The 13,755-nt window shown below is 47.7% G+C and overlaps 1 protein-coding gene across 1 annotated transcript; it reads left to right on the forward strand.

The window, feature by feature from the left end:
• Positions 1 to 8,386: 8,386 nt before the first annotated feature.
• LOC146758563 (olfactory receptor 14J1-like) lies at positions 8,387 to 9,462 on the forward strand. Its single transcript, XM_085514502.1, has one exon. The coding sequence runs from the start codon at positions 8,387 to 8,389 to the stop codon at positions 9,320 to 9,322; it is 936 nt and encodes a 311-aa protein (XP_085370628.1). The 3' UTR covers positions 9,323 to 9,462.
• The last annotated feature ends 4,293 nt before the right edge of the window (positions 9,463 to 13,755 follow it).

Genomic DNA, 13,755 nt, shown 5'->3' on the forward strand with positions numbered 1-13,755 from the left:
TAAGACCATGGAAATACTCAGTCAGGTGGGCCAGGGACTCATGGACCCTCCCTCCGTCCCACACAGGGCCCCATTTTTCAGTGACAGAAGCAATGCTGCATTTTGAGGATCCTAGGAATCCCAGGACATGCCCTGACAAAAGGTCATTCAAAGGGGTAGTCTTTCCCCATCCAAACCACCCCATGATATTCACAGAATCACAGAATTGTAGGGGTTGGAAGGGACCTCCAGAGACCATTGAGTCCAGCCCCCCTGCCAAAGCAGGTTCCCTACACCACGTTGCACAGCTCGGCATCCAGGCAGGTCTTGAATATCTCCAGAGAAGGAGATTCCACAACCACCCTGGGCAGCCTGTTCCAGTGCTCTGTCACTCTCACCATAAAGAAGTTATTGCACACATTAGTGCAGAATTTCCTATGGTCCAGTTTCTGTCTGTTTCCCCTTGTCCCTCCTCCACACAATGCTGAAAAGAGTCTGGCCTCACCACTTTGCCCCCCACACCTCAAATATTTATAGACCTGGATCATGTCCCCTCTCAGCCTTCTTTTCTCAAGGCTAAACAGACCCAGTTCCCTCAGTCTCTCCTCATAGGTGAGATGCTCCAGGCCCTTCACCATCTTTGTGGCCCTCTGCTGGACTCTTTCCAAGAGATCCCTGTCTTTTTTGTACTGGGGAGCCCAGAACTGGACACAATATTCCAGATGAGGCCTCACCAGGGCAGAGTAGAGGGGGAGGATCACCTCCTTCGACCTGCTGGACACGCTCTTTTTAATACACCCCAGGATGCCATTGGCTTTTTTGGCTACAAGGGCACACTGCTGGCTCATGGTTAATCTGTCGTCCACCAGGACGCCCAGGTCCCTCTCAGCAGAGCTCCTCTCCAGCAGCTCTTCCCCCAGCCTGTACCGGTGCATGCAATTATTTCTACCCAGGTGCAAGACTCTACACTTGCTTTTGTTAAACCTCATCCGGTTTCTTACTGCCCAGCTCCCCAGCCTGTCCAGGTCTCACTGAATGGCATCACAGCCTTCAGGTGTGTCAGCCAATCCTCCCAACTTCGTGTCATCAGCAAACTTGCTGAGGGTGGTCATTGATGAAGATGTTGAACAAGACCGGACCCAGCACAGACCCCTGGGGGACACCGCTAGTTACAGCCCTGCAGCCAGACACTGCACCGCCAACGACAACACTCTGCACTCTGCCAGTCAGCCAATTCTCGACCCACTTCACTGTCCACTCACCTATCCCATACTTCCTCAGCTTTGTTATAAGTACATCATGGGAGACTGTATCAGTTATAGAGGTTATAGAGTTCAATTCCTGTAGTCAGTTTGGCGGCCCAGGTGGGACCAGCTCTGTTCGCTGCAGGACCAGCTGAGAGGGAGACACTTTTGGCGCACCCTGAGATTTCTCTGAAGGACTCCCTTCCTCACCTGATCACTGCAGGGACAGACAAGGACCACCCATAGGTGGACCAGGTATGTGTATGGTAAGTGGAGCCCATATGTCTTGAGGAGACATCCTACACAGTTTACAGCCATACGTGCTGCTCCCAGGGAGGTGAGCTCATGGCTTTGGTTGCCAGCTGGGGTAGGAAGACTCCTTGGGTGAGTTCCTATGAAAGGGAACTGTATATCATATGAATGGAAACAAGAACAAATACTCTCTCCCAGGTGGTTGGCAATAGGAGGGACCTAGGTTGGTCTCTCCTACAGGTATGGGATATAGTGGATAGCCTGTCAAATGGTAGCCTGGGTTCTCCAAGTTGTAATCATGGGGCTTATAGGTTGTATGTTCAATATTATCATCTGCTTTAAGTGTTTGGTACCGTGTGTCAAGCCGACTCTGGGAAAAACATTAACGTTTGCAACTGGTCGACCAGAGTATGAGTGTTATTAAGATTCCAGCTAGAAAACGTTGTCAGCATTGTGTAGTATGAATAAACCATGGTTTTTGATCTAAATGTCAGAGTGAGTGTGGTGTGAGTGAGACACAGAACAGCTGCAGGGTGAGTGCCGAGTCCCGATCCATGTTTCCTTCCTCCTGTGAGGGAAATGGCCGGACACGGACAAAGTGAAAGACTGTGTTGTCTGTCCACTCATATGTACTTTCTGCTTGTATGTAAGAAGACGGGAGTTTGTACTCTGTAGATTAGTAAGATTGTCCTGAGGAGAGGTGTATATTCCACCCGACCAATGAGTGTCAACCCATTTATGTAATACTATGTACTACTTGCGAGGAAGTGTGTGAGGGAGGTGGTTCAATCAGTGCTGGTTCTGTGGCACAGTGTTTATAGCTGAAGAATACAGACTGTATTAAGGGAGTTTATGTGAACTGAAGAACTGTACTGTTTGACAAACTGTTTTGATAGTATAAGAAAGTGTAATTGTTAATGATATATGAAAGTGTACTTGAGGGAATGTGGAAGTGTATCTGAGCATAGAAACAGAGGAAGCATTTACAGAGGAAAAAGGATTAAAGTGAGTTTACCTGCACTGACATGAGAGCAACACCCTGCACCGCTGCCCTGTGAGCTGAGCAGAGCAGAGCAGAGACACAGTCCCCATGTATCAGGTAGTGTTATTCTGCTTACCAAAAGAATGAGTTCACTACAGAAGAGGCAAATCTTCCCCTCTGCTCCATCTGTGGCATACTCTGGAGTTCAAGGCATTGCAAAGCTATGGCACATCTACTTTCTTTCAATGATGACACCTTAGTGTGCTCTGGGCTCTCATTTCAATTGCATCTAAAGAAGTCTAGGGTCATACCAGCTGACAGGAAGCTGGCAAATGTTGTCTCATTGTAAGGAAGAGCAAGAAAGATGACATGGGCAATTATGGACCTGTCAGTCCAGAGCCTGGTAAAATTATGGAGAAAATGATGGTGGGAGTTATGGAAAAACAGCTGAAGGACAATTCTGTCATTGGTCGCAGCCAACACAAGTTTGTGAGGCGAAGGTCCTGTTTAATTTAAGCTCATTCTGTGACACAGTTATCCGTTTAGTTGACCAAGGGAAGCCAGTTGATATAATCCTTGAGGATTTCAGTGGAGATTTTGATACTGTTTCTCACAACAACCTTCTGGACAGAATGTTCTGCATATGGCTAGACAGAAACACAATGTGGTGGGTGAGCAGTTGGCCAGTAGGTCAGTCCCAAAGGATTATAGTCAGTGGGTTCCATCAGGCTGGTAGATGGTCACTGTCGGGGTCCCCAGGGTTCCATTTGGGGGCCACTTTCCTTTCATGTTTATGCAGATGACTTGAATGCAGGACTAGAAGATGTTCTGAGCAAGTTTGCTGATGAGACCAGATGAGGAGGTGCTGTTGCCTCCACTGAGGGTGGAGAGGACTTGCAGAGAGATGTGGACAAGTCAGAGAAGTGGGTACCAGTTGGTACTAAGCACCAAGTGCATAAAGTATAACAAGAACAAGTGCCTGATTGTGCACCTGGGTAGGGGCAACGCTGGACATACACACTGACTGGATATGGGACACTGGAGAGGAGTCTGACTGGAAAGGGTTGGGGTGCTGGTCAGCATCACACTGAATGTGAGTCAGCAGTGTGCCAAGGCAGCCAGGAAAGACAACAGTCCCCTGGAGTGTATGAAGCAACTTATTGCCAGCTGGGTGAGGGAAAGGATCATCCCTCTGCTCTGCATTGCTACTGCCTCACTAGCAGCACTAGGTGCACTTCTGGGCACCGCAGAACATAAAGGACTTCAAACTCTGGGAGAATGTGCAAAGGAGGGCACTGGAACTGAGAGATCTGAAGTTCAGAGTTTCACAGGGATTGACTGCTTGTTCAGACTGGGCCCTTCTCACATCCCACATCCTGCAATGAGACACAGGGCACATGTGGGATAGGAACTTAACAGCATCCTTGCACCACATGCAGAGCCTGGGATCTTCCGTTCCTATGTCTTTCACTTAACATCATATAGACTTCCAACTCACTGCCACAGGAAGTGCCCTGAGCCAACATGAGAGACAGGATCTCCCTACTTCTGGTCTTGCAATCAGGGCTTGACCTGTCTGCTTCATAAGGCAAAGGAGAGGTTTCTTAGCATGCCAGTGCCTTTGCCTGCCTGTAGTCATGGCTTCCAGTAATCTTCTCTAACAAGTCCCTTGGGAAGCTTGCTTGTTAATGTTCCTCAGTGGGCCCATTAATACTCCAAGAAACTTCCCTGTTACTTCTGACTTTGTCTTGTTGAGCACTTTGTGCAAACTTCTCTCTGCACTCAGAGAACTCAGCATCAAATGCGCCCTGGGACCATTATAACCTAAAGAATCTCCTGTGCCTTATGCCATCTTGTTATCTTCTTCAGGTTATCAGAACTTGTTCAGCAAAAAGGAGGGATATCTGGAGAGAGATTAAAGAGAAAGAATGCATTATAAATTTATTGTCTCTTTATTTATAGCTGGGTTTAAAGCAGCACTGTGCAACTGATACCAATCCAGGATGTCCCAATGAGTTCTGTACTGTTACTGTGTTGACAAAGGTCCTTCTCAACCTCCCCACCCAATTTCTGCTCACAATGGACCTATGGGACTTGCATCACTTTCCTTCACATCACTCTTCTCCTCTGCATTCATCCGCTCAGTGTTAAAACTGCTTTGCACCAACTCCCACTGGCTTTCCTCAGAGAACCAGCTGCACATGGACAAGGAAAGATTTCTCTTTTTTATCTGGCCAGCAAATGGAAGGAAAGGTGATGCAATTGAATGAACAGTAAAACAGAGTGATCAACTGCATGCCATGTTCAAGCTTCATCTATTGAAGTTTGATTTTCATATGGAATATTTTTAAAAGAAATGATTTAGACTGAGATAGGATAGGATAGATTGAATCACAGTGAAGTAGTTGACAACAGAGGCCATCAGACTCTGGGAGATGGAGCAAATTCCAGTAATCTTCCTGGGATAGATCAGCCAGGTAGTTGAGAGGTATCAACTTAAAACTGATCAGGACTTGTGAGTATTTCACACATTGAGATGGGTTAACACATTCTCATTGATTTCTATCTTTGTCTCCAACTCTGTTTTTCACTTTTACTGACATTAATGAACATCTTTCAGACTTCGTGCCTTAATAAAAAAGAGACAGTGATTGAGAAAAAGAAAAAGTATAAGAAAAAAAAGAAAAAGAATAGATAGGAAGGGATAGATCAAATCACAGTGAAGGAGTTGACAACACATTCCATCAGACTTTGGGGAGATGGAACAAATTCCAGTAATCCCCCTGAAAGTCAGAAATCAGACAGATAATTGGGAGGTATCTGACTGAACAAAGAGCAAGGGATGGAGAAATCTGGAGGGCAGTGGGAGTAGTGTGTGCCCAAATGGCCTGCTGAAAACATGCCCTTAACCATGGCCATTTATTTAGGAGAGCTGAAAACACCTGGAGGATGAGACACATCAAATAGGCAGCAGGGAAGAGTAGTGCTGGGCACCGGGCTATAGTCACAGGGCATTTGCAATGGCACCGCTGTCTGTGTCTGTGAACCTGAAGGCATTTGTGTCCAGCAAACACAGTTCTGGAAAACATTGTAGTTTCAGTAAAAGAAAAAAAAGAAAGAAAGAAAAAAAAAGACATCAAATCACCTCAAAGATTCATATATACAACTTAAAATGGAACAAGACTCATGAGAATTTCTCATGTTGAGAAGGGTTAACACATTTTCATTGATTTCCATCTTTGTCTTCAATTATTTGTTTCAGTTTTATTGACATTTATGATCAACTATTAAGCTTACAGCCTCAAAATGAATAAATAAATAAAAAGAGATACATTTGCATCTTGCACATGGCCTGATGCCCCTTTGACCTTCACAGTTCCCACAAGTCCTTCAATGCCGGAGAGTATGAGATCCAGCAGAGCACCTCTCCTCTTTGGTTCCTCCATGGCTTGGTCAAGAAGCTGCCATCTGTGCTCTCCATGGATCTGCTGGATGCCACATGCCCTGCTGTGCTGTCCCTGCCACAGATAATGGAGTGACAAAGGCCCCCAAATGGGACAAGGGACAGACAACATCAGATTCCCATCTGTCTGCAGAGGGCACCTTCCACTTACTCTCCCTGATCAAGAAGACAGGAAAACACACTGATGGTCTCCTCTGTTTGCCATTTGAATTAGCTCTGACCTGTCTGCTCTTCCATCCTCAGGCAGATCTCAGTGCACTCTCACAGTGGGCAGTCACCTTTCTATGTCTCCTCGCCCATCCATCCTAAAGACTCTGTATACCCCTTGTGCTACAGTGCAGTTGTGGAAGCCATTAAACTGTGTCCCCATGGTCCAAACAGGAGCTCAAACCAGCAGCTCTACCAATATTTCTAGCTTACTGTTTGTTGGTGTTTGCATTAGTGCAAAACCACAGAAGTAAACATCCTAATTGAAAAGCATCACTGGACATAGCTGGACTGGATAGCTAATCTATGGTATCAGTGTGCAGAAGGTGGCACACAGACATTAGAGCGATCGTGGGTCTTGGAGGTGACTTAGCAACACGGACGCACTTATGGCATCGCTTTCCTGAAGGCCCTGTGCTGCTCTTGTAGCTGCATGTGAATTCACCGGACAGCCGGTGCTATCCCCTCTCTGGCCCTCAGCTGATGCCCAGGAAGGAGCTGTCTATCTCAGGGACTTCCCACACGGTTTACAAGCACTGGCACACATCAGGAGCAGCCCAGGCACCTTGGGCATCACCCAGTGTCTGTGTGTGAGCAGCTGCCTCCCAGCTGAAGGACCGAGGACTCAGAGCAGGAGCTCACATGCAGGCAACTCCTTGTGCACTTCTGAACTGAACCAGAGGAATCCCAGCTCCTGTGGGTGTGTAGGGAGCTGAATCCCATTTCAGCTCCAGGATTTCTATCAAGGGATGAGACTCCTGCACTGCCTCAGCTGGATCACTGTCCTGCACAGGGAAAGTCCAAACCTCGCCTTCCTTGTCTGGGTGCCCTTATTGTTTCATCAAACGAACTCTGGGAGCACTCCCCATATGTCTCCAATCAGTCACTGACCACTGGACATGTGGTGGTTAATTGAGTGGATTTCAAAGCACAGTCATGATGCTGTTGTCTTTCAGGAGCTGTTGGCCATGAGGACCCAGGGACATGTCAGGGGAGATGAGTGAGAAGGATAAAAATGACATCATCTGCTGCTTGCTTGTCCAGGCTCCTGGGACACAGGGAGCTCATAAAAGTGGGCAGAGCTGCAGAGAGACAGCTGTGCCCAGGAGCAGCTCTCGTGCACAGCACAGCCTGCAGGTGACAGAAACAGAAGAGAGAATATGGAGAGAGCTTGCAGGATGTGTGTGGTGTGAGCAGGCTGCATGCTCTCTGCAGGAGCATTGCTCACAGACCATGACAAGGTAAGTCTCACAGCTGACCATGAGCTGCTTTTCATAGAGGGTCAACTTAATTTGGGACATCCCATAGCAGATCTGGATGCAGGCACTGCATGTTTCTTTACTGTGTTAAAAGCCTTCTGCTCCAGCTCTGGACTTCCCTGCATCAGAGTCAGAGCACAGCCCTGAGTGCTGCGTGTCCCAGCACGGCTGCAGGCTGTGCAGCCGGGGCTGCAGGCGGGTGCCCAGGGCTGTCCTGCAGAGCAGGATCCGTGCTGTGCCCCAGGGGCTGTGTGCCGGGTATGGGACTCTGCCGCCTGCCAGGCTCAGCACTCAGCCTGCCCGGGGAGCTGCCCAGGGCGCTGCAGGGAGACGTGTTGGGGGAAGGAGCCCCCCGGCAGGGCTTGTGCTGCCACAGCTGCTGCCTGGGGCAGGGGGATCACAGATCCATTGCACAACTCTGTTTTCTAGTGCCCTTGGAAGAGGAGATCCAAGGCAGGGGATTCCCATTTCTTGTTCTGAGGCAAAACGAATTGGAGGCAGAAAGTAGCTGTCACACTTCTGAGAATTTTGCATCCATCAGTTGCTTTTTTTGTGAACAGTCATACGTTTTGTGCTTCCAGTCTCCCATTTTTTTGAAGGATGGAACCAATCTTAATTATCATCATTTTCTGTAGGTATGAATAATTCACTTTAGCTGCAAACAGGCAGCTTTTTCTAACTGAAGTTGAATGGCACAGAGGCTGCTTTTGGGGCACTAAGTGCAGTTGGGGTAAAGATACGAGACAGGAAACAGATGAAAATATCCAGGGAGACAGGATAAGGTAAGAAAGTAAGAGGAATGGTTAGAGCTCCATATGCTGCTTCTGCCTAAGGAATGCTGAACAAAATGAAATTAAATGCAAGTAATGGTGCTAAATTTACACTGTTGTAGGAGAATGAAAACATTTTATATTATTGCAGGAGGAGTGTCTCTGAGAATGGTCTGGACTTGTCATTATCTTCTGCACTCTGAGCAGGACTCCAAGCACAACAACAGCAGATGTCCAACAGCAGCTCCATCAGCGAGTTCCTCCTGCTGCCGTTGGCAGACACGCGGCAGCTGCAGCTCCTGCACTTCTGGCTCTTCCTGGGCATCTACCTGGCTGCCCTCCTGGGCAACGGCCTCATCAGCACAGCCGTAGCCTGCGACCGCCGCCTGCACACCCCCATGTACTTCTTCCTCCTCAACCTGGCCCTCCTCGACCTGGGCTGCATCTCCACCACTCTCCCCAAAGCCATGGCCAACGCCCTCTCGGACACCAGGGCCATCTCCTACACAGGATGTGCTGCACAGCTCTTTTTCTTTCTCTTCTTCATCTCAGCAGAATATTTCCTTCTCACCATCATGTCCTATGACCGCTACGTTGCCATCTGCAAGCCCCTGCACTACGGGACCTTGATGGACAGCAGAGCTTGTGCCACCATGGCAGCAGCTGCCTGGGGCACTGGGGTTCTCTATTCCCTGCTGCACACTGCCAGTACGTTTTCACTGCCTCTCTGCCAAGGAAACATTGTGAACCAGTTTTTCTGTGAAATCCCCCAGATCCTCAAACTCTCCTGCTCAGCATCCTATCTCAGGGAAGTTGTGTTTCTATTTTTTGGTGTCAGTTTAGCCTTTGGGTGCTTTGTTTTCATCGTTGTGTCCTATGTGCAGATCTTCATGGCTGTGCTGAGGATGCCCTCTGAGCAGGGACGGCGCAAAGCCTTCTCCATGTGCCTCCCTCACCTGGCTGTGGTCTCCCTGTTTCTCAGCACTGGTGCTTTTGCCTACCTGAAGCCCCCGTCCATTTCCTCCCCACTCCTGGATCTGACAGTGGCACTTCTGTACGCAGTGGTTCCTCCAACACTAAACCCTATTATCTACAGCATGAGGAACAGGGAGATCAAGCACGCTCTCAGGAAGGTGTTGCAATACGCACTATTCCAGCTACAATAAAATGCACAACTTCCTCAATAGGATTCCCAGTGATGGTTCTTTATGTTTTATGCATCTTTATCTGTTTGATTATGTGACATATAGGAATGTGCAAAAAAAAATGTTATTGAACTTATAAATAAAAATGTATTTAAATTCTTTCCTACCTAATTTCCATTTTCTCACTCCAAGAACTCATGTAAACATGGAACCAGATTCCCTGAATATGTTATAAGATACCTAAAAAGCTTTCAAAATAGACTTACTTAGCTTTTCTTTCTTCCTACTTTGCCTGGATTTGGGGAGGTACAGCCACAGACAGCAGCACAAAGTGCTCTTTTCATTCATGTGCTCTTTCCAGTGCTGCAGTGCTCTTGAGTCCTCTCATTTGTGCAGTCCTGAAGGTCTTGTGTGTCTCACAACAGTCCTGTTGTCTCTACAGCAGCAATTCAGGGCTGCAGTCAGTAGCCGGCAATATGAACAGGTCTGTCAGAGCTGGTCTCCTTGCTGGCACTGCCATAACAAGAGGGCTTCTTCAGAGCAGGTCCAGAGAACTGGAGGCCTCTTCCAAATCTGGCTTAAGGAATATACCTCAGGAGCTGCTCCCTGAGAAGACTTCAAGATATTCTGATGCATTTCACTGACTGGCAGGGATAGTTTCAGAAGTCCCAAGAAGATCTGTAAGGGACTCAAGGCAGTGCTGAGGTTTAGAATCTGTGGTCTAAGGTCAAGATAAAAAGAAAACGATTATAAATATGATAAATGCATATATACATATCTTATATATATAGTATATTTTCACATATATACAATATAGGCAGTGGCTAACATGTGCATGTACTAATATATATACATATGATATATAGATGATAATAGTTTATATGCATATCTGTTTGCAAGTCTAGGACCTGTTGCAGGGGTTTTAACAGCCTCAAGGTTCACTGTAGGAACTGGAGAGGCTGTTTTCCTACTGCAGGAGTTGGAGCAACTGCAGAACTCATTGCCAGAGCTGAAATCACTGCAGGACCTGTGACTGAAGTTGGAGCAGCCACTGTGCTCATTGGAGGGGTTGGAGGGTTACAGGGCTGTACCTCTTGGCACAGTGCACCTCCCTTGGGAAGCATTTGTTTCATTTTCTTATAACAATACTTGGAACAGCTACAGGACCTGTAGCAGGAGTGACTGCAGAGCTCATTATGAGGGGTGGAGTGGCAGCGGGATCTGTCAGCAGATCCAGCGATCTTCCCATTGATGATGCTGAAGAATGTTAAACACAGCTCAGTAGGTGTGGGCCAGGCCCTGGCACACTGCAGTAATTTGTGCCTGTTTGAGATCTCCAGGGTTTCATCAGACCTTCCCCCACTATTCTACCAGTTTCTCAGGATCCTGCAGTTGCTCAGAGATGAAGTTCCAAAGCCCTGGGGGTGCCCACCGCTCTAGGCAGCTGCCCAGACCATCCCACACCCTCTGCCATGCAGAGCCTTCTCACCTTGGGGCAGATCTCTCAGTGATATTCCTGAATAATTGTTTAACCTCAATCATAGATTCATAGAATCACCAAGGTTGGAAAAGGCCTAAAAGATCATCCAGTCCAACTGTTCACCTATTACCTATAGCTCCCACTAAACCATGTCCCTCAACACAATATCCAGTACACCCCCGGACTCACAGAGGCGACAATGTAAATTGTGTAATTTTTAATCCTATCGACAATATTACTTTCAAAACCCAAAGATGACCGCAGAGCTGAATGTGCACAAAACTTCACTTTGTCAGCTGCCAATTTATCGTGGTACAAACTGAGGTCAAACAGCATAGCAAAATAAATACCCTAATCCAGCATCCAAGCACCAAGTAAGGAGCTGTGCAGTGAAGCTTCATGAGAAGACTCAACAAGCTCCACACATGGGGAGCACATCCACACATATCAGCACCATGGCCTGCACTTCTCCAGCTCCCACAAAGCCCTGTCCGCTCTGGACAGATGTGCCGTTATCTCAACCCTTGGAGTCTCACATCAGGCACCAAAATGACAGTGGTTGTTGAACCCAGCATGTGGCTCAGCAGCACACAGTGCTTTGTGCACTGCCCAATTCCCAGTGGGATGGGGATGAGAACTGGGAAAAAAAGAACAACTTCTGGGTTGTAACAAAGCAATTTACTAAGAGAGATAAAAGGAGAGGAGTAATAGTTATCACTATATATCCGTTGATATGGAATCATATGTAACAACTGATGCACAAGCACTTGCTCAGCACCACCAGACTGATGCTCAGCTGGACCCTGGGCAGTGAAGAGACTGAGATGAACTCCCACCTCTTTCAATACAATTTCTGCTTGCTGTCAGGTGATAGAGAACGTCCCTTTGGCCACTTTCAGTCAGCTGTCCTCACTCTGTTCCCTCCCAGCTCCATGTGCCCTCCACTGACCATGGCCTTGGCTCTGTACAACACTGCTTAGCAGCAGCTGTAAACATCAGAGTGTTATCAATGGTTTTCTCCTAGAACCAAAACACTGCACCACAGCAGACAGCTGTGTTTTGATTTTGCCTGGCTGGGCCTTGCATCTACACCGTGCTACTGGTGTTCAGAAGATGGCACAAGGTACGAGACCCATTGTGGGGCTCACAGTTGTCCAGTGGACATTGTCACTACCCAGGGCATGTCTTTCCTAAAGGTCCTCAGTGGCATTTGCCAGCTGGCTGGGGGTGTGTTGGAGACCCCAGGGAACTGCCATTCTGTTGTAATACAAGAAGAATTTTACAGAGCAGCAGCCATGGATCAAGATAAGCACTTTACAGAGCAGCAGCTGCAGAGCAGGATAAACAAAAGTACATTTACAAAAGTAAATTGCACTGTGTGTTTCCTTGTGGCGTTACCTACGTGACCACAGAGAAGACATGAGGAAGTGGCATGACCAGCCTACTCCTGTACTATTAGCACGGGTGAGGGAACTACAAAACAGTCCAACCACCAGTACGGCTGTTCCAGTTATCACAGGTAACCAATAGAGGGGCCCTGCCCTCAGTCAAGGGAGTGGAAGGGATAATAGAGTTTATTGGACTGTGTGGATTTGATGGCCTAGCACATCAGAACCACAGAAATATAAGGCACTGGTGGATACCGGTGCACAGTGCACCCTAATGCCCTCCAGTCATGAAGGGACAGAATCAATCCATATTTCTGGATATCTCTCAAGAATTGACTGTGTTGGAGGCTGAAATAAGCCTCACTGGTAAAGACTGGAAAAAACATCCTATGTGAGTGGCCCAGGGTTTCCGTTCATACTTGGTATTGATTACCTCAGAAGAGGGCATTTCAAGGATACTAAGGGGTATCACTGGGCCTTTGGAATCGCTGCTGTAGATATGGACAACATTAAACAGCTGTCAGTTTTACCTGGCCTGTCAGAGGACCCGTCTGTTGTGAGGCTGCTACGAGTAAAAATAAAAGAGCAGCAGGTACCGATTGCTACAAAGACAGTGCACAGACGGCAGTATCGCACCAACAGGGATTCCTTGCTCCCCATTCATGATTTGATTCGCCAGTTGGAGAATCAGGGAGTGATCAGTAAAACTCACTCACCTTTTAACAGTCCCATATGGACAGTGCGTAAAGCCAGTGGAGAATGGAGGCTGACAGTAGACTACCGTGGCCTGAATGAGGTCACACCCCCATTGAGTGCTGCTGTGCTGGAGAGCAAATAATTCAAATTCTTCTATGAGCCAGTTTTGCTATTAAGTGAAGCAAAGTAAAAGGGCCTGCCCAGGAAATTCAGTTCTTAGGTATAAAGTGGCAGGATGGATGTCATCACATCCCAACAGTGATTGACAAAATCACTGCCATGTCTCCACCAACTAGCAAGAAAGAGACACAATCTTTCCTGGGTGCAGTGGGCTTTTGGAGGATGCACATTCCAAACTACAGCCTCATTGTAAGCCCCCTTTATCAGGTGATGCAGAAGAAGAATGATTTTGCATAGGGCCCAGAGCTGCAGCAGGCTTTTGAACAGATTAAACAGGAGATAGCCTGTGCCATGGACCTGGGGCCAGTACGGACTGGACAGGATGTAAAGAACATCCTCTATACTGCTGCTAGGGAGAAAGGTCCCACTTGGAGTTTGTGGCAAAGAGCCTCAGGAGGGACCCAAGGCCGACCCCTGGGATTTTGGAGCTGAGCGTACAAGGGGTCTGAAGAGTGCTACACTCCAACTGAGAAGGAGATCTTAGCCGCGTATGAGGGGGCTCGGGCTGCTTCCGAAGTAGCTGGTACTGAAATGCAGCTCTTTCTGGCACCTCGACTGTCAATGATGAACCGGATGTTGAAAGGGGAGGTTCCCTCCACCCATCATGCTACCGATGCCACCTGGAGCAAGTGGATTGCACTGATTAGACAACAAGCGCGGATGGGGAACCTCAATCGTCCAGGAATTTTAGAAGTGATCATGAACTGGCC

Source organism: Coturnix japonica, chromosome 13 (assembly GCF_054131305.1).
Source record: "Coturnix japonica strain WE chromosome 13, WE-NBRP24, whole genome shotgun sequence".
Classification (NCBI taxonomy): Eukaryota; Metazoa; Chordata; class Aves; order Galliformes; family Phasianidae; genus Coturnix; species Coturnix japonica.

Coding starts and splice junctions, on each gene's coding strand:
- LOC146758563 (XM_085514502.1), top strand. CDS start 8,387: ATGTCCAACAGCAGCTCCATCAGCGAGTTCCTCCTGCTGCCGTTGGCA.